Source organism: Nematolebias whitei, chromosome 15 (assembly GCF_014905685.2).
Source record: "Nematolebias whitei isolate Nwh7 chromosome 15, NemWhi1, whole genome shotgun sequence".
Classification (NCBI taxonomy): domain Eukaryota; kingdom Metazoa; phylum Chordata; class Actinopteri; order Cyprinodontiformes; family Rivulidae; genus Nematolebias; species Nematolebias whitei.
The window spans coordinates 32,365,080-32,390,691 of record NC_056512.1 but is presented as its reverse complement, the minus strand read 5'-3'; the positions used below and the strand labels follow the sequence as shown (position 1 = coordinate 32,390,691).

At 39.4% G+C, this 25,612-nt stretch overlaps 2 protein-coding genes across 2 annotated transcripts in view; both read right to left on the bottom strand.

Moving 5' to 3' along the window:
• cant1a (calcium activated nucleotidase 1a) overlaps positions 1-25,612 on the bottom strand; it is an 865,245-nt gene that overhangs the window by 685,944 nt on the left and 153,689 nt on the right. The window lies entirely within an intron of this gene.
• sox8a (SRY-box transcription factor 8a) lies at positions 15,707-18,335 on the bottom strand. Its single transcript, XM_037689003.1, has 3 exons — positions 17,675-18,335; positions 17,178-17,410; positions 15,707-17,051 (listed from the first exon to the last, which is right to left on the bottom strand). Exons 1-3 carry the CDS (start codon positions 18,082-18,084, stop codon positions 16,306-16,308), a joined length of 1,389 nt encoding a protein of 462 aa, XP_037544931.1. The 5' UTR covers positions 18,085-18,335; the 3' UTR covers positions 15,707-16,305.

The window sequence follows — 25,612 nt, the reverse complement described above, 5'->3', positions numbered from 1 at the left end:
ATAGATAGATAGATAGATAGATAGATAGATAGATAGATAGATAGATACTTTAATAATCCCAGAGGGGATTGTATTTGTTAATTATAAACAAAGTAAAACCATGTTTCTATTTACTATTACTTATCTGTGAAATCTTGAATATGTGTATCTTGTAATCTCACAAGTAATTTTGTGTTTACTGCAAAAGTGTTTAACAGTACTAGATGGACATCCACAGATTACTTTCTAAGAGTTTAATCAAACTGCATCCAGCGGTTTGTTAGATATTTTACTAAGACAAATAAACACAGACACACGTGGAAATGAGCAAAAACACAATCACCTCTCATCTTGAGCAGTGGGGCATAAGTAGTTCCATACAGTAAATGATTTCTTCATCGAAACTTCATGAAATACTGCTAAGTCTTGTTTCTTCACACCTGTTTGCTACCTTTGGATTGTTGAATTTTGGGAGTGAATCATTTTTGTTCCTATTTAGCAAATTTAGTTTCTGAATAAACTGCTTTCATAATTGTGGTTTTCTGTAAATGATCAGAGAAAATATGGAAACAGTGAGGAGTGCACTAAAGTTTATAAAGTGTAATGCGCTTTTCCCAACACTTGATGAGGCCAAAGAGCAAACATGCAATGTATGATCATGTGAGGAGCTACAGCGCCATCTTGTGGCCAGTATACATAAAGACGTTGACGTTTTGTGTGTGTGTGTTTTTTTTTTTTTTTTTTAAGCTTTTGCATCACATCTTCATGAAAATGCATTTATCACGAAAATACATGTGTCTGAGAGCACAAAACTAGAATATGCACAAACAGGAAAGCTATTTACAGCTTTGCTTTATGTGTTTATGAGAGCTGGAGGTCTCAGTTGTGACTGGTTACTATGGAAACTGGGAGAACAGGTGGAACTTGCATGAAGTCTTTACAGCGAGACCCTAACTATGTGTCTGGTATTTATGAAGGGAAAGTAAAAAAATGCCGTAGCTGTAAAGTTGATCGTTTGAGAAAACTGAGGCGAGAAATCAGTCAGGAGAGTCAGAAGTGGATTAAATGTTTAACTGTGACAAGAGGCCGTGAGCGGGATGGGACTGGGAGTAACAAAAAAGAATTGGTTTAAATTGGCTGATCTTTAGATTAAAGTAAGTGTTTATGACAAAGTTATGATTAGTTTAGGGGAAAAGAGGAAGCTATAAAGGAGAATGTGTGTGAGTTTGTGTTGGCTCTGCGACTCAGAGGTTGCTGCATGTAGAGAGGCTTGAACTTCAGCTGTTGTTATGAACCAAGAGACCTCACTAACTGGACAGCTGCAAGAGCCAAGAAAGCAAAAGTTATTACTGTGCTGAGCAGTTGTCTTGTGTTGAGCCACTGAGTACTTTAATAAGTAATAAAAGCTTCTTTTTTTAACATGCGTACTGTCTTTTACTTCTACAGAAAGCCCAAAGAAGATTAGATCATTTGCTAAATGCCTTCATGTATTTTATTAAGAAATAAATCTTGATATGCACCCATCTTCTCCATCCTGTTTGATGCAAGTTAATGAAATTTTATGACAGCAGTTTGTAGTTTCATGGAGATGATGGGGAAAACCCCTTTACTTTCCAGTCAGAAGGTGCTTTGCTCTGCAGCCAACTCAGGTGCCTTGCAGTGAGCTCAGTAAAGCACTTGGGGACAGGGAGGGAAGCCAATGTTAAAACGTCAGTAACACCGCAGTCGCAGCAGAGCCAGTGTGCCTTAATGAAAAAAAAGAGGGATAATATATATATATATATTTTTTTTAATTACAGATAGAAATGTGTGAGTTTTTCGTTTAGGAGTGTGCAGGTCTACACCTCCAGATGCAGGAAGAGGGCCATCTGCATCATGAAGGACCCCACTCACCCAGCACACACACTTTTTGCCCTGCTCCCCTCAGGCAGAAGGCTGAGGAGCAATAATTGCAGAACCACTAGGCTGAGGAACAGCTTCTATACACTTAAGCTGTTAGACTTATGGATCTCTAATCAGGATAATCACAGTGAAAACAAATAACTGTAAAAAAAATCACTGTAATGTCACTTGATTGCTGATATGTGCTGCTGAATATTCATGATGCTGATCTCATGCTGCTGATCTGTTTCATGTTGCTGTGTTCATTTGTCCTCATCTGCTCTCACAGACTCATGATCGTGCTGCTGTTTTGGTGCATTGTTTTGTACTAGTAGTGCTTAGTGTATTCTTAGTTTAGCGCATTTCTTAGTCCATATCTTAGATCTTATTACTGTTTTTCTTTACAATTTGTATTTTTGTTGGATGCAACTGGGACCCTGTGTACATAGTTGTGTTCCACCTCATGTACCACATGTTATGTGAATGACAATAAATACACTTTGACCTTGACCGGACTGTCAGTCCATCACAGAGCACACAAACATGCTCTTGTGTATAAAATACTGATGCACCATTTAACCTAAAAGTGTTGGGGGTTGTGACAGGAAGCAAATAAACCCAACCAGGAAGAGAAGACCAACGTTCGAGCCAACTTTTTAACCTCCTTACATTGAAGTGTTGGAGTAAAAACCATGCTGTCCATCAAGATGACCTCATGATTATGCTTTTTTTTTTTCAATTTAAACTGGGTTGAGGAAGGTCGTCTGGCCTCGTGACGCAAAAAGAATTTGGAATTATGGGCGATTGAAAGCTTTTCTGGATCAGATTCAAGAAGTGCTGATGAAACAAGACCAAACATCCCAAAGCGCAGATGAAAGATCTGCACATGTGCAAGCCTTCACTCCGCCTCTGCCACGCCGGGATTAGTCCCATCCAGAGCCCTGGTCCCATCATGGGAGAGCAGCTATACGCTCACAAGTGTGCAAATACACCGACACTTTCAGAGTAGCAATATATTTACAGAACAAGAGGAAAATCAAAGTTGGGGGAAGAAAAACAAAGAATAAAAATAGATTATTGTGTAAATATAAGAATCGGCATATTTATAATCAACTTCAGTGGAATCAAACTCTAAATCTTAAATTAAAATATAAGTTATCTAATATTTATGTCATTATTAACCAATTTTACATGAATAACAGTGTTTGGGTGACATTAAAAAAAAATCAGATGCATTAATTGATCAAGTAAGTGATGAAATCACTGTGCCTAAATGTTGATTGTTCTTTACGCTAAACCATGGGTGTCCAAACATTTTGATATGTGAGCCAAAACTATCAGGATGGATGGACTCGTGGGCCACAGAAATGTGAATTTAACTGTCAATGTGAGCAATATTTTGGAGAAAGGACAAAAGTTTGTTAATTTTGGTGGAGGAAGAGTTTTAAATTCTTGTAGATCCAAAACAATAAAACACTAAGCTCACATGTTTTATTAAAAATGATTTGATTTGTTTGATTTGTTGGGTTTGTTGTTTTAAGTTCATTTTAGTCTGTTGTCAGCAACACAAGCCTAATATGAGTAAGTGTCCTTGTAAAAAGGGGTCAATCAGCCTTTTGGACCATGAACTGCCCAAAAAAAAGGCTTATCGAAGTTCTGAAAAATCGTCCAGCTGTCAGTCGCTACAACAGATTCATAGAAGGTTTGATAAAGTTAATCAACGCGTATGTAAATGATACAACGTTATATTCATTTAAAAATGTCTAATTTCCCTCTTAATTATTTTATCAATTGCAATATTCAGTCAAGTTTTATAAATCATTATCCAAAATTCTCCTTTCTGGTAGAAATCAGTAAATATGTTTGGTGCTTTGTATCATGAAGTGAAAATAAAAAGATTATAGATTATAAAGTTTTGTATTTTGCTTAATTTGAGAAGATGTTAATTTTCATCCATTTTGCTGTTAAACCTAAACATTATGTAAAAAAGATTTACCAACAAATTAGCAAAAAGTCTGCATCGACCTCTTAAGCCTGTTGGTCAAAATGATACCATTCTTAAACTGCAGTCGTGGGCCACACAGAATCACTGCAAGGGCCGCAAATGGCCCTCGGACCACACTTTGGACACCCGTGCACTACTACACCTTTAACTATAAAAACTAAAGTGTCCTAAACTCATAAAATACCTGGATTATTTCAAACTTTCTTCAATGTAGACCAATGCAGATGACTTGATGAGCAGTTCCTGCATTTTTTTTTTTTGTTGCTATTACTGTAATCCACGTTTTCCAAATAAATGGTAAAGTGATTTCATCCAATGCACTGTATGCATGTGTGTGTGTGTGTGCGGTGAGGGTGGTGGTGTCCTTCTGCAACAATAGGAATTCTTCTCAGGGATATCTTTGTGCAAACCAGCAAAAGATCTGTTTTATTAAAAGGTAAAAAAAAAGGAGACGGTCGTCTGAAATCACACGGCATTCTACCCCAAATCAACACAAGTACACCTACCAGGACAGCTGTGTGTGTTTCTGCTTGTGTGTGTGTTTTATGCAACCTTTAAATCTCATCTAATACTGAGGAAGAGTGATAAAACAAGCAAAAAGGGAAAGGCCTGGCATGTCTTGATGTAATGAATATCTCCAACAACCTTACATGCTACAGTTTTAGACCATCTTGTGCTGAATAATGACATTAAAGCTCTTTTTAAACTGTGAAAATAACATTATCTAGTATGATATGATAGTGCTTAGCGTAAAAAAAAAAAATGCATTGAGTTGCGATCACATTACGGTAACTTTTCTTTAGGAAGTTATTTGAGGGGCCAATGGTTTTGCTGACCAGTTTGGCCCTTTCACAACTTTATTGCCTTCAAAGAAGAAGCTCTGCCACCACTTTTTATTCACTTTCGATCAGAAATTGCCAGCGAATCCTCTAAAGCCCAATCCACTCTCCACAAAACCATCCAGGAATAACAACTAAGTCCATGCTCAATAATCCACGTATAAAGTCCAACATTTTTCAGTCAGGTCATCTGGACAGTTTCTTTTTTTTGTGTGCTGAAATGTTTTGCCTTTGATCCGGAAGGCTTCATCAGTCAAGGAAACACACAACAAAACTGATTGTTGTTTTCAACCAGTTTGACAAGACTGTCAACAAGGAAGAGGGCCGGCCGGCAATGGAGGAGGGGCGTACCAAAGAGACCATCTAATCACAAGCAGAACTGGTTTGTTCCATTTTGGAATAAGCTGTTGGAGGAAGAATCAGTTTTGTTGTGTGTTTCCTTGACTGATGAAGCCTTCTGGATTGAAGGCGAAACCTTTCAGCACAAAAAAAAGAAACTGTCCAGATGACCTGACTGAAAAATGTTGCATCCAGGAATAAGTGTAGACTAAACCCCTTCTGACTTTAAAGGGTCAAAGTTCAACATCGTTGGGCGCATTAATCTGTTTTATTGTTGTCAAAAGAAATATTTGAACAAATCTCATTTATAGCAGCCTGTTTGTCTTCTTTTTCTGTCCCATGTGTTAATCTCAGACCTTTAAAATTTGACAGAGTTGCAACTTCATCATCACAAGACTTTTTTTTTTTTTTTTTTTCAAGAGTGAGGCAGCTTTTGTGACGTGTGACTGCAAGTGTCATGCAAAATATCAAAAGATTGTTTCTTTTGACACTTGGCTCAAGTACTGAGGAGATAACTGAGAAGGAGACGTTAATCTCTGCTCATGAGGGAAATCTAGCATCCAGTGAGAATCCACCAGATGTGAGATCTGATTTGTTCAGTTGAATCTGGATTTTGAGTGTTTTATGTGAACACAACTAGAAGCTAGCATGATGACTCCTCAGATATGCAGCTGTTTGATTTTTGGGGTTGTTATTGATTATTAATTCAAACCAGGCCAGGATTCCTGGCTGTTGATGTCATTATTATCATTCGTCGCTTGAGAAATAACGTTTTTGCCCACGTCTTTGAAACTTGCTGACAGCTAATTAACTTTTGGATTCAACCAAGTTTAAATAGCTGTCATAGCTACATAATATAAAACAAAAAACACAAAAAATGGCAATAAATCTGTCAGTTTTACAAATAATGACCGAAAATTTGTTGTGGTAGTAACTGAGAAATATCTACAACACATAGTCTAAGTGTTAACAGACTGCAAAATAACTTTGTTCAACATTTTGCCAATGACTTTTTGGTCTTAGCTCTGTTTACATGTATGTTAAAAAAAATAAATAAAAAAAAACTTTTACTGAAATATCGGGACATAATCATTGAGTGTACATTTATAATTCTACAACTAGGAGCCAACACAATTCAAGATGGCTGCCACAGTCAAATGACCTTAGAAAATGTAGAAATGGCTATAAATAAATCTATTTTACAAAATAAAGTGTAAATTTGGTGTGGTTGTAACTGAGGGTCATCATTTCCTGACATGCAATTATCATAGTCTAAAACTCTGGCATGAAAGAAGATTTATGTTCAATAAGGAATGCAGGAACTTATTAAAGGGATAGTCCAGATCTTTTGAAGTGGGCTTTGGTGGAAGTGGTATCAAAAATAAATATCTTATCTGTTATTGATGAGGCTTTGGACATTTATTGCATTTTTACTTCTCCGTGAAATAAAACGGAGCAGTGGCTGTTGTCATGTTGCTTCTCAGCGTGGGAACAAACGGTGAAGCAGGACTAAGGCAAACATTACCTCTAGAAATAAAGTAGATGGAGCAGGGGTGGAAACCACTGACTCTAGTTTTTATCCCTGTCTTCTATTACTGGCTGTTTGTGGTCAAGGCTGTCATTGCTCAACCAAAATTTCACCTTTGACAATTTAAGTACAGAGAAGCATTCCTTCATTTTTTTTTTTTTTTTTTCAACTTATGACACAGCAAAGCGCCATGTTTGGATCGTCACACATGTAACAAGTTAGCCTGTCTGTAAAGTCTGAGTTGGCTTTATTTTTTACCCTCTAATATCTTGCCCTCAAACACCAAACACATCGGTCTCATTTTCATGCATTCAAATCATCAGACTTTGTTCGGCCAAATATAGCTTACTGTTCGTATTTTGCATTCGATGGCATTTGGCTGCTGCAGTCAAATTGGTGTTAGCATGCTGGCAACACAGTACTGTGGTAGGGCGTGACCTCTGCAACCATGCTGAAGGTCATGGCCGTCAAAAACTCTCCATCAGACTGAGCTCAGCAGATTAAGAATAAGACTTTCTGTGCTCAGTCTTGATGAGGCTAAAATCCAAGAAACAAGAGTCAACAAAGAAGCACAGTCATAACCGCTGTTTGCATTTCTCATAATTCTGAAAATTGTTCTCTGAATGTAGATAATAACATTTTGCTGTTCCATAAACTGTTGTGGTCACAAGAGGAGAAATACATTTCTTTTCTGATAGGATGGTACTGAACAATACAAGAGGACACAACACAAAATACTTAATGCCTGTTGTAGGAAACAGTCAGTTAAAATGTCTGTCTTTGAACCCATCCCTAACTCTTAAAGGTTACTAATGGTCTCTATAGTTTAGGTAAAACTTCTATCGTATGCACATGTGTGAATGCAAAATTAATATTTAAAGGCCAAGAATTCCTTCAAGGAATGCATAATCCTTTGATGCTAGCGTTTTAAACTAAAATTGTACATTGAGAAATTGCAAAGTTGTAGTTGTTTAGGTCAAACCTTAAATTTACCATTATTCACAAGTGATTTTCCACACTCAATTTGTATGTAGAATAAAGTATGTTTTATTAATAATTCAGAGCTACTACCAAAGCCAATTTTAGATTTGCCTTGGACCCCGAATTGAGCGGTTCGTTTTAGACTCCCGATTCGGAGAGATAGTCTCCTGCCCCGAACCAGAAGGCGGTTCATCTTTGGACCCCAACCTACAGGTCGTACCACGGTCCACTCATTCAGCTCCTGAGCAGATAAACATGTCGCTCAAAGTACAATTGTTAGAAGTTTAAATAACCACAGAATATGAAGCCTTTTCTCACTGCGAGACTCACGTTCTCAGCTGAAGGTTGCGATGGACGGTGCACCTTCTCATCAGCTGTTGCCCTCACAGACCCCTGAAGCTGTCACAGTGATGGTCAGCTACCTTGGGCAGTTCCCGGCGAGTCCTCTTCATGGCGTCTCTGGTCTGATCCACCAGAGAACCCCAGAAAGACGAGTGACCTGATGCTTTCAACACTGACCCGGTAAGGAGCAGAAACCGGTGACGATGCAATTCTTGGTCTGATTATGGTATTTGAGCTGACGCAACTTGGTAAATCATTTCCTGGCTTGCAGTAATAATAAATTATTTTATCTGATCAGATTAAATAACTTCTTTCAACAAAAATCCAAAGTAAACTCTTTATTAAAATAGTCAAACTTTGTCTAAATTCATGTGTGTATAAAACTGAAATAATTCCTGCGCAAAGAGTCAATTTTGCCTTTGATAAGAGAATTAAGCCTTGATTGATTCATTATTATTGTTTGTTTATTATTGTTGTTGATTGTTAGTTTGATTATTTTTGTAATAAAACGTCAAAGACAACTTTGATCTCTTCATTCGGATGAATATTCATTTGTTGTGGTATAGAACTCCCTGTAATAAAATAATTCTGTGGTAACACTTTACAATAAGGTACACAACATTTGCTTAACTACTAGGGAATGCCTCAGGAACGAGGAGGTGCTAATGGGTAGTTAACCAGTACTTACTGAGGAACACACATCCAAGCCTTATTAAGGAACTACTGGTTAGTTACCTTGCAAATGAAGATAAACTAATCAAGAACTAACGGGTAGTTACCAATAGGTTTACAAAAGAGAAAATCCAATAGAATCAGTAATCACTAGGAAACAGGTTTTTGGCAAAACGAGCTGTGACCTCACTGGTGCAGTTTATTCAGAACCCACATGGAGAATTTCTCCTCTGTTTCTCTGGTAACAAACCAGTAGTCCTCTAATAAATATTGTCTGTGTGTTCCACTGTAAGTACTAGTTAACTACCCATTAGCTCTTGAATGTTTCCTGAGGCATTCCCTAGTAGTTAAGCACATTTTGTGTACCTTATTGTAATGTGTTATAGATTCTACCTCAGTGACTGATTCTGATTATTAAAGGGTGAATATATTAATTAAGTTGTTCTTGGTCAGTAAATTGACCAGCTGGTGCCCCACTTTAACGTGTGCTAAATAAATAAAATAAATGCAGTGGAGGGGAGTGGAGAAAGTGTCACTCTTCTTCCTCCATCTCAACCCTTCTTGTTGCTACTTTCACAAACTCACTGTTTCTCGGGTTTTCAATGTAAGATTGTACACGATACATGATTGACTGATTGATGGAAAGCGACCAACCAGAGCATTGTGCTCTGTATCCCAGGCGCTGATTGGCTCAGTAACCGTAGTATCAGTCTGCTCTCTTGCACTGTGCTCTTTAAGGACTAGGCAGTCTGGTCCCCATCCGAGGTCCGAACCTCCGGTGTCTGTATGGCCCTCCCGATGCTCCTTCCCTTCCCGTCCGCTTGCCTCCAGGTGTGCGTCTTGGGGTCACATTCTCCTGTTGATCCTGCGGCGCTCGCGGGGCACGGCTGTAGGTGGAGACCTTCCTCCGTGCTGCACGTGTCCTCACGATCTCCTCCCCGGGATCGGCGGAGAAGACCTGCTCCATCGGGGGAAGGTGGGTAGAGGCCATCATGCAGGGGATGCGTTGGCCCTCTGGGTACACCCCCGCTGCCTCTGTCAGTCCCCACAGCCTGACGCCTCAAGCTCTTACCCAGTGCAACACCTGCTATATCAAGAAGGGCAATATATATGGATATATGGATATATGGCTATAAATACTAAAATAAATATAACGTCACAACTATGCAGATTTTCACCTAATGTGGTAATGTCTGGAACGTAACTCCCGCAATATGTGAGAGACTGTATCTGTAAAATTTATAACGTTTTAGGCCATGTTTTTGGTAATTAATAGTGGATTAATGTTGGACTTCTTGAATTGGATTGACTCAGTTATAGACAAACAGCCAATGATTACTTGTCCAGTGGTTCATGATACATTTTGCTAACAGGAAAAAACAGGGTTGACTCCAGCAGTTGGACTGGCTCCAAAAGTTAATCAGTTGTAGAAAACTTCCAATGATACATTTATGCAAGTTTTGCAAAACTCATCCAATGGTTCATGAGATATTGTGACAGACACAGACGCAAACATATTGCATCTTTTTGTCTTTAGAGGAGGGCAACATATCCATCCATCCATCCATCCATCCATTATCTGTACCCGCTTATTCCATTTTGGGTCACGGGGGTCTCTGGTGCCCATGTCCAGCTATCACTGTGCGAGGGGCGGGGTACACCCTGGACGGGTCGCAAGTCCATCACAGGGACACATAGAGACAAACAACCATTCACACTTTCATTCACACCTAGGGACAATTTAGAGTTACCAATCAGCCTAACATGCATGTTTTTGGTCTGTGGGAGGAAACCGGAGCACCCGGAGAAAACCCACGCATGCACGGAGAGAACATGCAAACTCCACCCAGGAGGCCCCTGGACCGGGGTTTGAACCAAGGACCTACTCGCTGAGAGGCAGCAGCTCTACCAGTTGCGCCACCGTGCTGCTGAGGGCAACATATTTGCTTTGATAAATTTCATTTTAGCTGCTTGTTAAAGTGACGCCTGTTAGCATACATTTAATGCTCACATTGTGGGTGCTTTGCTTTGAAGCCAACGCAAGCATGTTCATTCAGTCAAGGTAAAAAGATAATCTGTACAAAGAGTTCAGTTATTTGCTCTTTAGGTCCTGCCTAATGCAGCACACCTTCCTCCAAGGCCCCATATTGTTTTATTCTTTGACAATAGATTCAGTTACATAATGATTCCCATCCATATCAAAGGCTAACCCCAGGAAAGACTGGCCAGACTCCAAGTTCCTCAGAACGGGCCAAAACCACATGGGAGAACAAACTATTTCTTCCTCTTCCTCCGCCTCCTCCCTTTACCCTGCTCTTCATCATACCACAATCACTATCAAGTGTGAGAGGACGGACATGTGTTGCTGATCATGCACTTATTAGATAAACACTGTGATGGTCACCTAATACGTTGCAGTGTACTTTCTGTTCGTAAACCAGAAAAACTGTGGCATCCCGGAGCCCGATCTAAAATGCTTTCCTCATGGCATTTCACTGCGTAGCCTTGTGAAAACTGCTGTCTCTCGGGGTGTTTGTGCACCACAGGAGGGTAAATGGGTTTTGATGGGTTCCGCTGTTGTGTCTGAATCACCACGTTATGCTGGGCAACAAGATTCGGTGCTCCCACAGAGTGCACTCACACATGGCTCTGCCAGCTCTGAGCAACGTTTAAAACTCTGGGCCTGCTGTAGCTGCACTTTCTGCCAAGAAGCAGCTCTAAAAAAAAAATCTTTTGTTTTTACCTTAGACTTTCCAGCTCTCAGTTTCTTTGCGTCTGGTCCACTCTCCATTTTGTAGACTTCTTTTAACCCAATCCATCCTTCGTCTCTGTCTGTGTTCATCAGCGAGCGTGAACATTTTGTAGCAAACGTGCCTCCCACACTTGAAATTCCAGGGTCTTGCAGGACTGCATGCTGCTGGCTCAGTCTCTTTCACTTCTCTGTCTCTTTGGCTACAGTGGAGTTTATGTGTTAGCGCTGTTGGACAGGGTGACAAAGTGATTGTGTGTGGATTGGGCCATATTAATATGCTAATTTATTGCCCTTAATTATATCAGCTGAAAGAGATGCTTTACATAACAACCGTAAATTAATAATAATGTGTCTCAATTAACTTGTTTTGCTTTAAATTGCTAGAAAGTGTGAATAATATCCATATTTAGAGTCTTAATGGTATTGGTAATGGTATGCATTAACTTTAAGCAAAGATTCACAAAGTACATGATTTTAGAAGGATGTCACAGTTCAACTAAAGCAGAAAGCTATGACAGTGAAAACACAGCTTCAGTTATAATCAAGTCTTAAAGCTGTGGAAATAAGATGAGCAGCTATGCTGCCACCCCGTTCACAATCAAGATGTGCCAAGAAAAGTGAAAAGGAGAGAACAAATGAAAAAACAAAGTGAAAGACTGTGGACAACTGTTCAGAGAACTGAAAATGACCAGATGTCAAGTGTTTTTTTTTTTTCTCTTCACTTTCTTTAAAAAATAAGAACAGTCCACCTGTGACTATATCACTTGGTACCATTTTACATCATAAACAAGGCTGGTTGTAGAGTTTATTAACTCATAACTGTGTCTCGGTTTTGATACATTTTTACAGGAAATATTTAAAATGTCTCCTTCAGCAAATGGGAAAATAAAAATGAAGTTTCTTATGTTACAAAAGTTACAAAAGCAACGTGACCTTTTCTCCAACTTTCCGTGGTGCAGTAATCCCTCCCATCTGGCAGGTGAAAACAGACTCGGAAATATTTGCAAATACTTTTCAACCGAGGTATAATTATGTTTTAGGTGAACAACAGAAATGACTGGGAACACCTCTGGGACTTCTGTTTTCCTGGGATGGATTTCTTTCTTTTTGTTATTCTTTTAAAAAATCTGGTAAAAGCTTAAGATTTTACATTTTATAAAAATATATATTTTGACTCAATTTGACTGTTGATCTTTCCACGTAAAAAAAAAAAAAAAACCCACATATAAGTCCTAAAAGAATGGGCAGATGGCTAACAGTTTGGATCTGTACAGTCAGGGATACATGATGGAAGCTTTCAGTTCTTGTTGAGCATATCTTTTTGTTTCAAGCGCTCGCAGGAGCTGCTTGATGAAAATGTTGCCGGTTAAAACTCGATGGAGTCAACATGAATTTATTGACCATTTGAGATTGTTTCTCTTCCATAAGAGATTGTGGTTGATTCCGTCATCCACCCGCTTCTGCTTGGCATGATCATACCTCCGTCTACAAGAGTCTAAAACTCGTTCATTTAAAAGGAATAAACCTTTACTGGATATGTGGGGATCAAGAAGGTCAAGCAGGAGTTTCTACTAGAAGCTCCTGCAGCTGTGAGTCATTGGAACTTGGTCTAAAACAAGCAAAACTAACAACAGTTACACATTTCATGGTAAAATAAGCTGAAGTAGAATGTATTTACTTCAGCTGTATGATGCTATGCGGCTGTTTTTTTTTTTTTTTTTACAAATGGAGGAATTTGCATAGAAAAAAGACAGGATTATTGCACAATGTAATGTCATTTTGTCTTTTTTTTTTTTTTTGCAGGCACAGAACAGTACTGAGTCCCTGGCAGAGAGGAAGCTGAGGATTCAGAGAGAAACTCGATGCATGGAGTTGAAAGCGTCTGGGCAGATTCAGCAGCAGCAGCAGGCAATAACTATGCTTTATGTCCTCTTTAATTTCACTTGCAAATCAGCCTCACATTCTTGGGGTTTTCACAGATTCCAGATCCAGATTTTCACCACCAGCATTTGCCCTGAGTCAGCCCAGCTCATTAGGAGGGATGAGACTATCTAACGAGGAGGCAGGTTAGGTCTCCTGCTTTTACCAATGAGGACGTGGTCAGGCGGTGAAAGCAGCTTATCCAGGTTCATCTTTCTTTCTTCTCATATTCTGTGGGCAAGAAAACCACAGCTGCTCTCCCAATAATGCTCTTCCCTCAATCGAGGCTACATTTGGCAGCTGGAATGTGGCATCGGCAATATTATATTTTACTTTTCTGCAGAAGCTTGCTTATGTGAGCATCTACAGGAAACGCACAGGCTTAAAATAGCAGCTGGCATTTGTCAACAGTTTGCACAAACTTTCTGATACTGTGTGATTTGTGTGATGCATGTTCATTTATTTGGTTTGGTTCATGCCATGCTGTTCTGTTTTGCTTATTTTTTTATTTATTTTTTTAAGCTTTATGGGCTTTCAAGAGTTCCAATCACAAACTGTGGACGAGTTCCAAAGAAATAGAACCGGAGCACCCCGAAGAGCCTTTTTTGCCTCACTTTTATTCACTCCTGTTCTTTCTCAAGAGTTCCTCCTGAAAGTATTTGGCAAACACTTGTGCAAAAAAAAAAAAAAAGAGTTTGAGGGAAGAAAAACAACAAGTCGTTCTTGAGCCACCCACACCCCATCTGCTGTGGTATTATCTTCTTTTATTATTTTCAGATTATGTGCGCTGATATTATTCCTGCAATTTGGTTTGGTGGTCATTGTGGTTGTTGGTTTATTTATGATTTGTTTGAGTGTTGTGATATAAGACAGGAATTATGTGTGTATGTGTGTGTGTAATCATCAATTCAGAACCTTCTTAATGGCTTGTCAGTTCCCCTTGCCCTTCCATTTTCTGTCCAATTAATTCCTCTCTAGCTCTCCGGATAAAGGGACACAATAGGGCCCCTCCACCGCATAATGAATCATTAAAATTCAGCAGCGCGGCCCTGGCACTTAGCTTCTCCCTGGACTGGTTTGGGACGATGGATTGGCGTGCATGCCAGAGCCAACATGAGCATTCTACCCACCGGAGCCAGAGGAGACAGGATCTCTCCTTATTCATTTTATGTCTGAGTTGGAAAAATATTAATTCAAAAAATAACTTTAACAACATCACAATGCATAAAATATGAACTAATGCTGAAAACTCAAGTGGTTCAGAAGGTGTATGCATTTTTCCCCTTTTTTGACAATGTGTGTTTCTAAAAAAACAAATGCAAAAACGCTAATGGCGTCATGAGATGCAGTAAAACTTGTACAGCCCGTATCTTATCACTCTGAATGTGTTATTTGCACTCATCAAACCTCATAATATACATAGAAATAGGTTAATATGAACCTTTATACAACACAAACGCAACCCCACAACTGACTTATATCATATTTATTTATTGATTTATTTGCACAAACTAATTCCAAATTTGTTTAGCGAGGAAAAAATGTACAACTTAAAACTGGATAACTTGTGGGTGTCAGTAAGAAAGACGAAACAAACATCAAGACAAAGCAATTATTATTTTTTTATTTTAAAAAAATGGCCAGCGGATGAGTTAGCTGAGCATGTGCGAATGAAACGAGTTTAAACAAAAAAACAAAAAAACAATCGTTTTCACAGCCTTGTTTTTTTTTTCTTTCTATCATACACAACAATGATATATAAAAATGCAAGTTGGTGGACAAACTCAGAGCATGATGGTCGGCAGGATTCTCATTCAGCGTGTTACAGAACGATGCAAACTGATGTCCATGATGTTAAATTAACGGGGAACCAGTTACCAGAAGGTCTGAGTGAACTGTGCACAGACAGTTAGTTAATAATGTCTTTTTAATTTGGAAATACTGACAATAATCATTAGAAGGCACACACAAATATTTAATGCTTGAATGGAATGGCGAGATGGCTTTGGATCAAATAAATATGGCACCTTCACTTTCAGTTAGAACAGTCCGATTTGAGTTGTGGCTAAAGTTCAAAAAGAGAATAAGAGAAAACTAAAGAGAATACATTCTGACTCATTTGGTGTGTTTTATAAGATATGCAACGTGTGCGAGACAAAAAAAAAATCTCACACACGCATCTGAACATTATTTCTCTGACACACGTGTCGTGTACATATTCTTGTTTTCCATCATATACAGGAGGTCCAGCTGACATGTCACTCAGTGTGCGGTGTTATTTTACCCCATTTCCTTTAAGCCCAGATCATGACTAATCGCAATTTGCCAAGCGTATATTCCAGACACCTGTTCTGTCCTGTGAGAGTCTGTTGGTCCTGTCCATTTCGCTGAAAACTTGGAATGGAGATGTTTCTGTAAGTTGGTCTGAAAACGCACTGCGCTGTGTTTTACTTCATTTACCTTCTTTTTCTCAATAAAACAGTACTATAAAATAACCAAACCCACGTAACATGTGTTTATCTACTCAAAAAAGAAAACTTAATAATGCATGAACATAAATACAAATTAAGACTTAAGACTTTTATGCAAAATGACACTAAATTCAAAGGAGCCATTTACCTACGGCTGAACCACTGATGCAAATAGCGTTCTGTGATGTCACTCCGGCTGTTAATGCAAATTCTACTGCAACTTAACGTGACTGGTCATCTGAACTTTCTTTCTTTTTTTTTTTTCGGACCGTTCACCAAACATTTTCAATCCTGCACAATTGGATCTTTTTTACCTTAACTGTGCACATATAAAAAGAGTGGATGTACAGGACGTCGGCGTATAGGCAGTATGTCCTCACGGAGGAGTTTGGCTCACTTGTAAAAAGTCTGCATGTATTGGATGCGACAATATAACTTTGTATAAAATCAGCAGGCACTTTTTCCTTGTGTGTTTCATGTTCAAAACAGGTAGCCTACTAGCCCCTAGAAACGACTCTTCTCTGCTTTATGTCCTTCATTAGTAGTGCATCAAACTGAACGAGTCTCTGGTGCAAACAGACCGTTTCTGGTCCCCTTTAAGGTCGAGACAAAGTGGTGTAGACGGGCTGGTCCCAGCTGGAGGCTGTGGGGCTGTGAGCTGGAGCCATGGACAGACTATTTAGGATTGGGCTGCCGTAAGACCGCCTGGAAGAGTGGAAGTAGGGGTACTGGTAGAGGCTGGAGGGGTAGCTAGAGTAGGGGTTGTAATAGTTAGAGCTCTGCAGGTCAGTATAGTCACACTGGGAGCTTGAGAAGGCGGGTGCAGCCGAGGCAGCCGGCGTGGTTGAGGTGACGCAAGCCTGGCTGCTGTAGCTGTAATCAGAGTGCGAGGGTGACCCGCGGGAGTGCTCGCTGTAGTGGCTGGGGCTCAGCTGCTCCGTTTTTATGTGGAGACGGTGTTGGCTGGCCTCGCTGGCAGAGGAAGAAGAGGAGGACACGGCACACTTTCGACTCCAGGACGAGCCGCCCGTGTGGCTGTATGTAGAAGCGTAAGAGCTGCTAGGCACCGGAGCCGTCCCGTGGCTGTGGTCTGAAGACAGAGCAGAGAAGCCCGAGGCGTGACCGTTCAGCGGGAGGTACTGGTCGAACTCGTGGACGTCGAAGGTCTCGATATTGCTGATGACATCAGTGCTGAGCTCAGAGATGTCGACGTTGCTGAAGTCTATGTTTTGCCGGTTGCTGTCAACAAGACGGCGGCCTTCATGTTTAAGGTCCTGCTTGGCTCCATGGTGCAGGTCTGTTTTGGGGGTAGTGGGTGGAGTAGGTGGTCCATGAGTCTGTCCTAAAAAAAGAAAGCAGTAATAATCAAGTTAAGATTCATCACTCTGTATAAAGAAAGAAGTTTAAATAAGTTAATACTCCAAAAAGTAACATTTTCTGCCTCATTTTTGAGCTAAACTTCACTTACCTGCATGTTCAGGGTGGTGTCCATCAGACATCCCTACCAGTCCTCCCATCCCTGGCTCTGTTTTGTACATATGATGAGCCAGTTCTGCCCCTGAGTCTGAGTCACTCTGACCTGGCTTCACATTCTTCCGTCGCCTCGGCTGGTACTTATAGTCTGGGTGATCTTTTTTGTGCTGAACCCGGAGTCTCTCCGCTTCAGCTACAAACGGCCTCTTCTCGTTCTCTGAAAGCAAGCTTTTGTAGAAAACAAAAACAAAAAAGACCAAACAAAAGAAGTTTACATATCTTCAATGGAATAAGAAAAAGTTCAACTTTTTAAGAAAAGTTACTTTAAGGTCTTTAAGAATTATTCAGACAAATAGAAACAATAGCAAACAGTGGCTTATAGTTTAAAAGCGTCAACTAATGTGTTCATGTCGACTTTTGCACGTGGTGCTTATTGTTATATTGCTTCACTGTTTATTGTTGTCTTCCAAATAATATATTTTTGTTTCTTACCGCCACAGTTTGCCCAGTGTCTTGCTGAGTTCTGCGTTGTGCAGGTGTGGATACTGATCTGCCAGCTTCCTGCGGGCCGCCTGCGCCCACACCATGAACGCATTCATGGGTCTCTTGACGTGAGGTTTATTCTTCAAAGATCCATTCCCCCTCACGGGCATGGGCACCAGAGACCAGTCGTACCCCTTGAGGACCTGAGAGACTGCGTCCCGTATGCAGGCTGGGAACCGCTCATCATCCTCGGAGTCCAGTTTCTTGCCCAGACCAGCGAGCAGGGATCCCTGTCCGTCGGAGCCCGTCGGTGAGGACGGAGCATCCGAGTCGGACTCGTCCTGGGACATGGAACTGTTCGTGCCCGATGGGCTGCACGGCTGCTCACATTTGTCGTGCTCCTCTGTCATTTTTAACATAATTTCTTCAGTCCCAGAAAGATGAAAATCCGTCAATGGTTTGCGCGATTAAAAGAATAAATCAATTCGCAGCTGGACAGCCGATGCGCCTTTTTACGCACGGTGCGCCGCGCTGAATATCCTTTAACCGTCTCTGTCCGTGACACTCCAATGTTTTTTTTTCCTGTTTATTTGTCTTGTTTAATTTTTTTTTTCTAAGTTGCCTCCGGGGGTGCAGTCGTCAAAGTTGCGCTTCACAATATGAGCTGTGGAGCTCCAAGTTCCTGCAACTTGAGTTGGACTTTTAAATCTGTCACCCCACCCTTCGCCTGGGATTGGCTGAATAAAATCACCACTTTCTCCTCATTGGCTGAGCGGTTTTATGTGGGCTGCATTATTATAATGATTTTTCTTTTGCGTGCTTTGATGACTTCGGGTGAAGCTGCGCGAGCTGACGTCCTCTGTCACAAAGCTCTTTGGAAATATATGCATCCAAATAAAACTTCTTTACACACTTAACATATTAATTGTTGCTGGTGTTAGTTTGTGTTGAGAATAAGACACAGAATAAACTGATTCACGATGGAAAAAACAGTTATTGTGAAATTCGTCTCATTATAAAAAAATATATATATAAATTTTAAAAAGCCCATAAGTATCGCATCCCTTCAGATATCTGTCTGTCATTTGACATTATGTTTGATTAGAGCTAAACAAAACAAACAAAAAAAAAATTTGAGAAACATAGTGAAATGTGAGAAGTTCTGCAGAATTAAATATTTGTGATATGCAGAAAAACAAAGTAAAGCCAGAATAATATGTATAAAGTACTTCCTATATATGAAAATAATTAAAACAAACTAGTTTGTTGCAGATGTTTAAGTTATTCCAAATGTTGACCTCTCCTCTTACAAGACAGACTTGGTGGCAGTGTTTCCCTTTTTTAGAATATACATGTTTATAACAGCCAATGTCACTGGCTCTGGGTGGGATTTTAAGCTTTATTTTTTATATATTTTCACTCACTGTGGTGAATTTTCAGTAAAGAACCAAATATGAATTTAAACAATTGTTTGTGGTCAAAAACTATTCTAGCAATGATGGGGTAAAGTTAATAACTTTAACCTTCACAGGCCTTTTGGGTACAGCTGTAACAAAGTTTTTTTTTAATGAAACTTGTTGTTTCTTTAGCCTGTTAAAATCCACAAGTCACATTTCCACCTCCAATTAAACACAATTTTTATGACCGCTCGCATACAATATCAAAAAAGAGAAGATAAGCAGGTGAATCACTGGTGTTGTTAAAGATGTCTTTGTTCGAGTAATGTGGGACGATTTCTATCACCGGCCACTCTATGAAAAGACAAGGTATGTTTGTGCTGGACGGCAGTTTGCCTCCGCTCCATGCACACTGCAGGTGGCAGAGGGGAATGGATTTGTAAAGTGGAAATGATAGAAAGCGCAGTTTGAGCGTGTCGCTTTCTGCAGGAAAGGTGATGAGGTAAGAAGTTTTCAATGTTCGAACTTGTAATAACAATGTTCTCAAGGAGATAAAGATAGAACAAGCATCTTTGAATGAAACATTGTTATGCCTGATGTCTTTAAAAACACAATAATGTCTAGAATGATCAGTAAAATAAGTAAATTATGCTTTTTGTTACTTGGTCAGTGCTATGCTCTCCTTCTTTAGCAGCTGTTAAAGTTCAGTCTCTGTGTGTGTGTGTGTGTGTGCTGAATGGCAGAACAAGTGCTGATTGTCAAGCATGAATGTCTCTGGCTTCGTTTTTGTCCTGTTCTGCCATCGAAAGCATCCTTTTTATGTGCATGCATGTTTTGTGTTTAATGCAACTGTAATCATATGTGGTGCAAAAGTACAACACCAATAAATAAAAAAAAAGAATGTTGTGTAAAACGTACCGTGATTAAAAAAAAACCCACAACAAAAGTAATAATATGCAGCTCTCATAAACCCATATTTTATTCACAATGGTGCATACTGTTTCAAATGCTAAAACATAAAATAAAAGATAATTTAGTATTGTGTGCTGCAATATAGCTCAAAAGATGCAACTGTGACATGTTTACCATTCTAAAGTGTCTCCTTGTAAATGTCGAGTTTTTGGAGGACAAGTCCAATACTAGTCTGATGTAGAGTTGTCCAGCAGTCCCTTGCCCATCATGACATGTCAAATGTGTTCACTTGATGAGAGGTCTGGACTCTGGACTACATGCATACCAGTTCAGCACCTGGACATTTCTACTGTGATGCATGCCATTGCAATGGAGGCATTATGTAATTTAACAATATCTTAAATATGCTAAAATAAACAAAATACTTTGTTGTATATGTTGATCTAAACCTGTATGTAGTTTTTATTTTAATCTAACCAAATGTGTAAGCTGCCCATGTAATAGGGATTAATGCACCCCCATAACATCAGAGAAACAGGGTTTTAAATATGCTCTGATAAAAGAACAGATGTCCATCTTCTCTTTAGTACAAAAGATCTAAACAATGGTCTTCAAAAGTAATTTAAAATTTTAATTATCTAACCAAAGAACAGTTCTTAACTTTGCCTCAGTCTGTTTTAAATGACAGCTCAGAGAAGACTGATGACTTTTTAGATGGCAGTCACTCATGGCTTCTTCTTTCTTTTTCTTTGTCAACTGTGTTTTTACAGACAATCATTTGTGGAACGGTTTCTGAGTCCATGCAGTGATTTCAAAATGTTTGTTGAGGAGCAATATTCTGAAATTGTTCCACTCTTTTTACACGTTGTGATATATATATATATATATATATATATATATTTTATTTTTTTTTTGTTGTTTTTTTGTTTTGTTTGTTTTTCCGATTAGTGAACCCCTGTCCATCCTTACTCTTGAGAGATTCTGCCTCTCTAAAACATTATTAATAAATAATATAATTTGTTGAAAAAAGGCCTTTCCAGCTGTTTTCTTTTCATACCACTTACCTTTACAGCCTTTTGTTGAATTGACTTTTTCAAGATATTTTTGACATCAAATTCAAAGCTACCTTACTTTTTCCTTTTTTTTTTTAATTATTTAAGCATTCAATGTGTTTGCACCATTCAATTGTTCTATATTTTTGATCATTTGGCTTTTAGAATAACATACATTGAATCTTGTTCTTGTTATTTGCATAAAAACTGATAATTATAACATCCATTCATCCATCCATCCATCCATCCATCCATCCATCCATCCATCCATCCATTATCTTTACCCTTTTCTTCCTTTTCGGGTAGTGGGGGTCACTGGTGCCCATATTCAGCCATCACTGTGTGAGAGGTGGGGGACACCCTCGACAGGTCGTAAGTCCATCACAGGGCCACATGGAGACAAACAACCATTCACTCTCTCACTCACACCTACGGACAATTTAGAGTTACCAATCAGCCTAACATGCATGTTTTTAGTCTGTGGGAGGAAACAGGAGTACCTGGAGAAAACCCACATATGCACGGAGAGAACATGCAAACTCCACCCAGAATGGCCCACCCAGCCGGGATTTGAACTGGGCGACTTGCTCGCTGAGGGGCGGCAGCTCAACCAACTGTGCCACTGTGCTGCCTTAGTATAACATCTATGTAGGATTTGCAGGAATACATGAATGAAGTAAAACAGTCTATTTGAGGTGGTTACAAAACATGTCAAGTGTAGTGTAATTGTCACTCAAATGTTAGAGCTGCAGCAGCTCTTTAGTTTTATGTCCACTCTTCTCATCATATGTAGACATAACACATAACCACACATAAATAAGACAAATTTAAACTGTATTGCCAAATATCTGCCATATATAGCTGGAGGATAAAACAGGGACACAATTTAATAAACTCCCAGATTTACGTCTTTTTTATACTGTGGGGGAATTTCTGACCAGAAATTGTGGACTCTGGGCTCTTGACTAGAAAAGGAAGGCGCACCAGAGCAGAAACAATAACCAAAGGTTTCCCTAAAACTCAAGAACGGTTTTGATTTCCCTATTTTTGTAAAGTAAAGACAGTTGTAAAGATTTTCACATTTCTTTAGGGACTGCTGAGCGGAGCGTTTCTCCTGGGACAACGTCCCTTCTTAGTCCGCATGTAATTTATACTCTCTGGCTTCTAATGTGCATATAAAATTAAATTACATAGTCACCCACAGGAATCTTGCTCCCTTTGGTCTTTGCTTCTGTGTTTCAGTACAGATAGGCACACGTCTTCACTCTTGCCAAGATATTTGGAGCAGTTACACATCTGCAGCATGGCATTATATAGAAAGGAGCTCCAGATGTGTGACAAGGATGTGGATTTGATGAGAAGTTCATCAGGATATCAAACTTATGTGGGTTAAATAATGTTTAGTGCATACACAATGCTGCATGCCAGTCTAGAACGGTCCACATTTTTAGCATAATTGACAGAATCTGTACCACAAGAAGCTTGACAGAATTTCTATACAATTTCCCACATGAGTAACAGCTGTCTCCATGGCGATCACAACACCCCAACCAAACCATAACCCGAACAGCAGGCCTTCATTTTGTTAAACAATCTCTCTGATTGTATGCTCCAAGTCAGGGTAAACTTGGCAAACCGTGGAGAATGACATGCCCTCATTCTCACCCAGACAGTCCCAACCACTGCACAACCACATGTGGCTAAAGCTCCCGGACTGCTAACAAACCATGTTTCACCCCCGCACCACATCAACCAGACCACTTCTATCTTTGGTTTCACACGCTAAGAAAGAATGTAATTAGGGCAGAATTTACAGTTGCAGAAAATACGAGTGGAAGGCTTCGATTCTGGTTTCAGGAAAGTTGGGATTTTTTTCTTTTTTTCTAATTTTAAATTTCCCAGACTTGGTGAAGTCACAGGATAAGGAATTGTCTTTTTTTTTTTTTTCAATGTAAATCCACCCCTGGATCCATTTCTACCTTTTTAACTACTCCTGACCTTTGAGGGGTGGATGCTTTCCATTTTTAGGTTTACCACCGTTTTGCTTTTTCAGGTTGTCTACTTAATGAGGTCGAGCACCCTGGGATGTTTGAGTCCGCTGGTTCTAATCACTGTCAGACCCTCATGACAGCTGCTGCCTGTTAGGACCTCGCACTGACATTTGACCTCACGAAATCCTAAATTAATTCTATCAGAACACCGTAATGAGGACCAATGGCCGTTTTTTTTCAAACCTATTAGTCACTTCAGCTCTATATATATTTAGGTAAGAAGGTGTTTAAGAAAAAAAGGAAGAGCAAGTGTTTGGTTAAAACAAAGAAACTTGTTATAAAATATCTCTAGGTGTATCAAAGTTCATGCTCAATAATCCAGGTAAAAAATACAAATCCAACAAAGTTCAGTCAGGTCATCTGGACGGTTTCTTTATTTTTTGTTGAGACATTTCATCCTTCATCCAAAGAACTTCATCAGTCTGAGGAGCCACAAACAAACTCAGTCCCACAAGTAGCACACTCACATAGTGGACCAACCAATTTACTGGTTGACACCTGGCCCGGCCCGAACCAGTATCGGGTTTTTTTTCTGGCCCAAGTCAACCTGACCCGACCCATTAACTGTGATTAGAGGCCCGAACCCGAAAACAAACCCAACTTTTTTTTTTAAATTATTTTTAAGCTTTTACTGCTTTTGTAAACAAATCAGTTTAAAATTTAAAATGTATTTCAAAGAAAGGAAGATATAAGATTTCATGTTTTATAACAAGGGTCAGCAGATTATTATAGTTATTAATAATATTGTAGTTATTATAGTTATTATAGTTATTATAGTTATTATAGTTATTAGCGGTCAGCGGCTGTGTGCTGCTGAATCCAGTTAAGCTTCGGGTGGGTTGCTAGCAGTGGTCCACCTGAACGTTTTTTAACCTCTTTCAACGGGCTAGGCTCGGCTGCGAACGTCCGCTGATGTAGCAGCTGAGTCCAGTTGGGCTTTAGATGGATCGCTGGTAGTGATCCATCTGGAGCTTAACTAAACTGTTTACCTTTCAACCGGCCGGTCAGAGCTTGGTCTATCGACCGCGTGCTGCTGGTGATCCAAATTGGATAGTCAGCCACACGCATCCGCTGACGCAATCAAAAGCCTGAGACCAACCCATCCATCAAGCAGATTATTTTGGCCCAACCCAAAATTCGGGCCAGGTCGGGCTGGGTCCGGGTTCTGGTTAGAAATCACAGCTCTAAGCCAAAGTGGTTCAAAACATCAAAGTTCATGCTCAATATGCTGATGAAGTTCTTTGGATGAAGGAGAAAATGTTTCAACAAAAAAAAAAAAGAAACCATCCAGATGACCTGACTGAACTTTGTTGGATCTCTAGGTGTATTTGTCCCCCAGCCACACTCGGATTTAAATGTCCAAAGTAAAACAAAAGGTTCAAGCATGTCAAGATTATTTGTTGTGTTTTCTCTCTGACACAAGACGATTTGTCAGGAAGTGGTTTGACGTATAGTAGCTCTAAATGCTCAGTTGAATTTGAGACAAGGACGTTTATGTTAAGGTGACAACTTGGAATGCATTAAGCTGAGTCAGCTTCTTTTTGGAATGCATTACGCTGAGTCAGCTTCTTTTCTCAGTGAGCTTTTTCAGACTTTTTTACCTAAAACCAGAGAGAGTTAAGTTTTAATGTTCCCTTCATCATCCAAGGGAATTTACATCCACATGTACGAGATCCATAACAGTTGTTTTCACAAAACAGATTAACAAACATGGCTTTAATCATTTAAGTACAGTGCTTTTTATTTTGTATTATCTATGATCTACAGCCTCTTTTATCCTTTTTTTTTTTTTTTTCTGTTGTCATTGCAAGAAATATGTTTTAAATAAAACTGGTGGTTTTCAGAGTTTTCCCACATTGTCTTCTAGTTTGATCTTAGATTGTAAATCATCATAAATCTTCGCCCTAATTTGCCTGTGGATGAGATGGTGCGAGACTTGTAGACATTTAGCACGGGGTTCAGGAGCCCACCCAATGACATTTACTGGAAATGGGATGCTGCTCTGTGACACCAAATACCATTTAAATGCCTTTTCTGTCTGTGAAAATGTTGCCTTGAAGAATTACAACAAAGTTCACATGCGTGTATATTATGTTCACAAAACAGCATTCAATTTACACAGCTGAACAGAGTGCGGCTTTTATGAGAACAAATAGGAACAAATGTGCCTAAACATGTTTACGCATATGACAATGTAAGTGCACTGCAAACAGACGTGAGTAAAATGAAACCTGAACCTCGTGTGCACATATCCCATAAATAAGTTTTCAGGGCAACAAACAATAAATGTGATGAGATTTAAAGCTTTTAAGGAATTGTTGAAGTTGCTGTTAACCAAACAGAAAAAAAAGTTATTATCATGAGATTATGCAGTAGTCCCTCGTTTATTGTGGGGGATCTGTACTCTGAAGCCCCGCGATAAGTAAAAATACGTGAAGTAGGAATAGAAGTACAAGTAGTAAAAAGTAGTTTATTTTAGTATATATATATATATATATATATATATATATATATATATATATATATATATATATA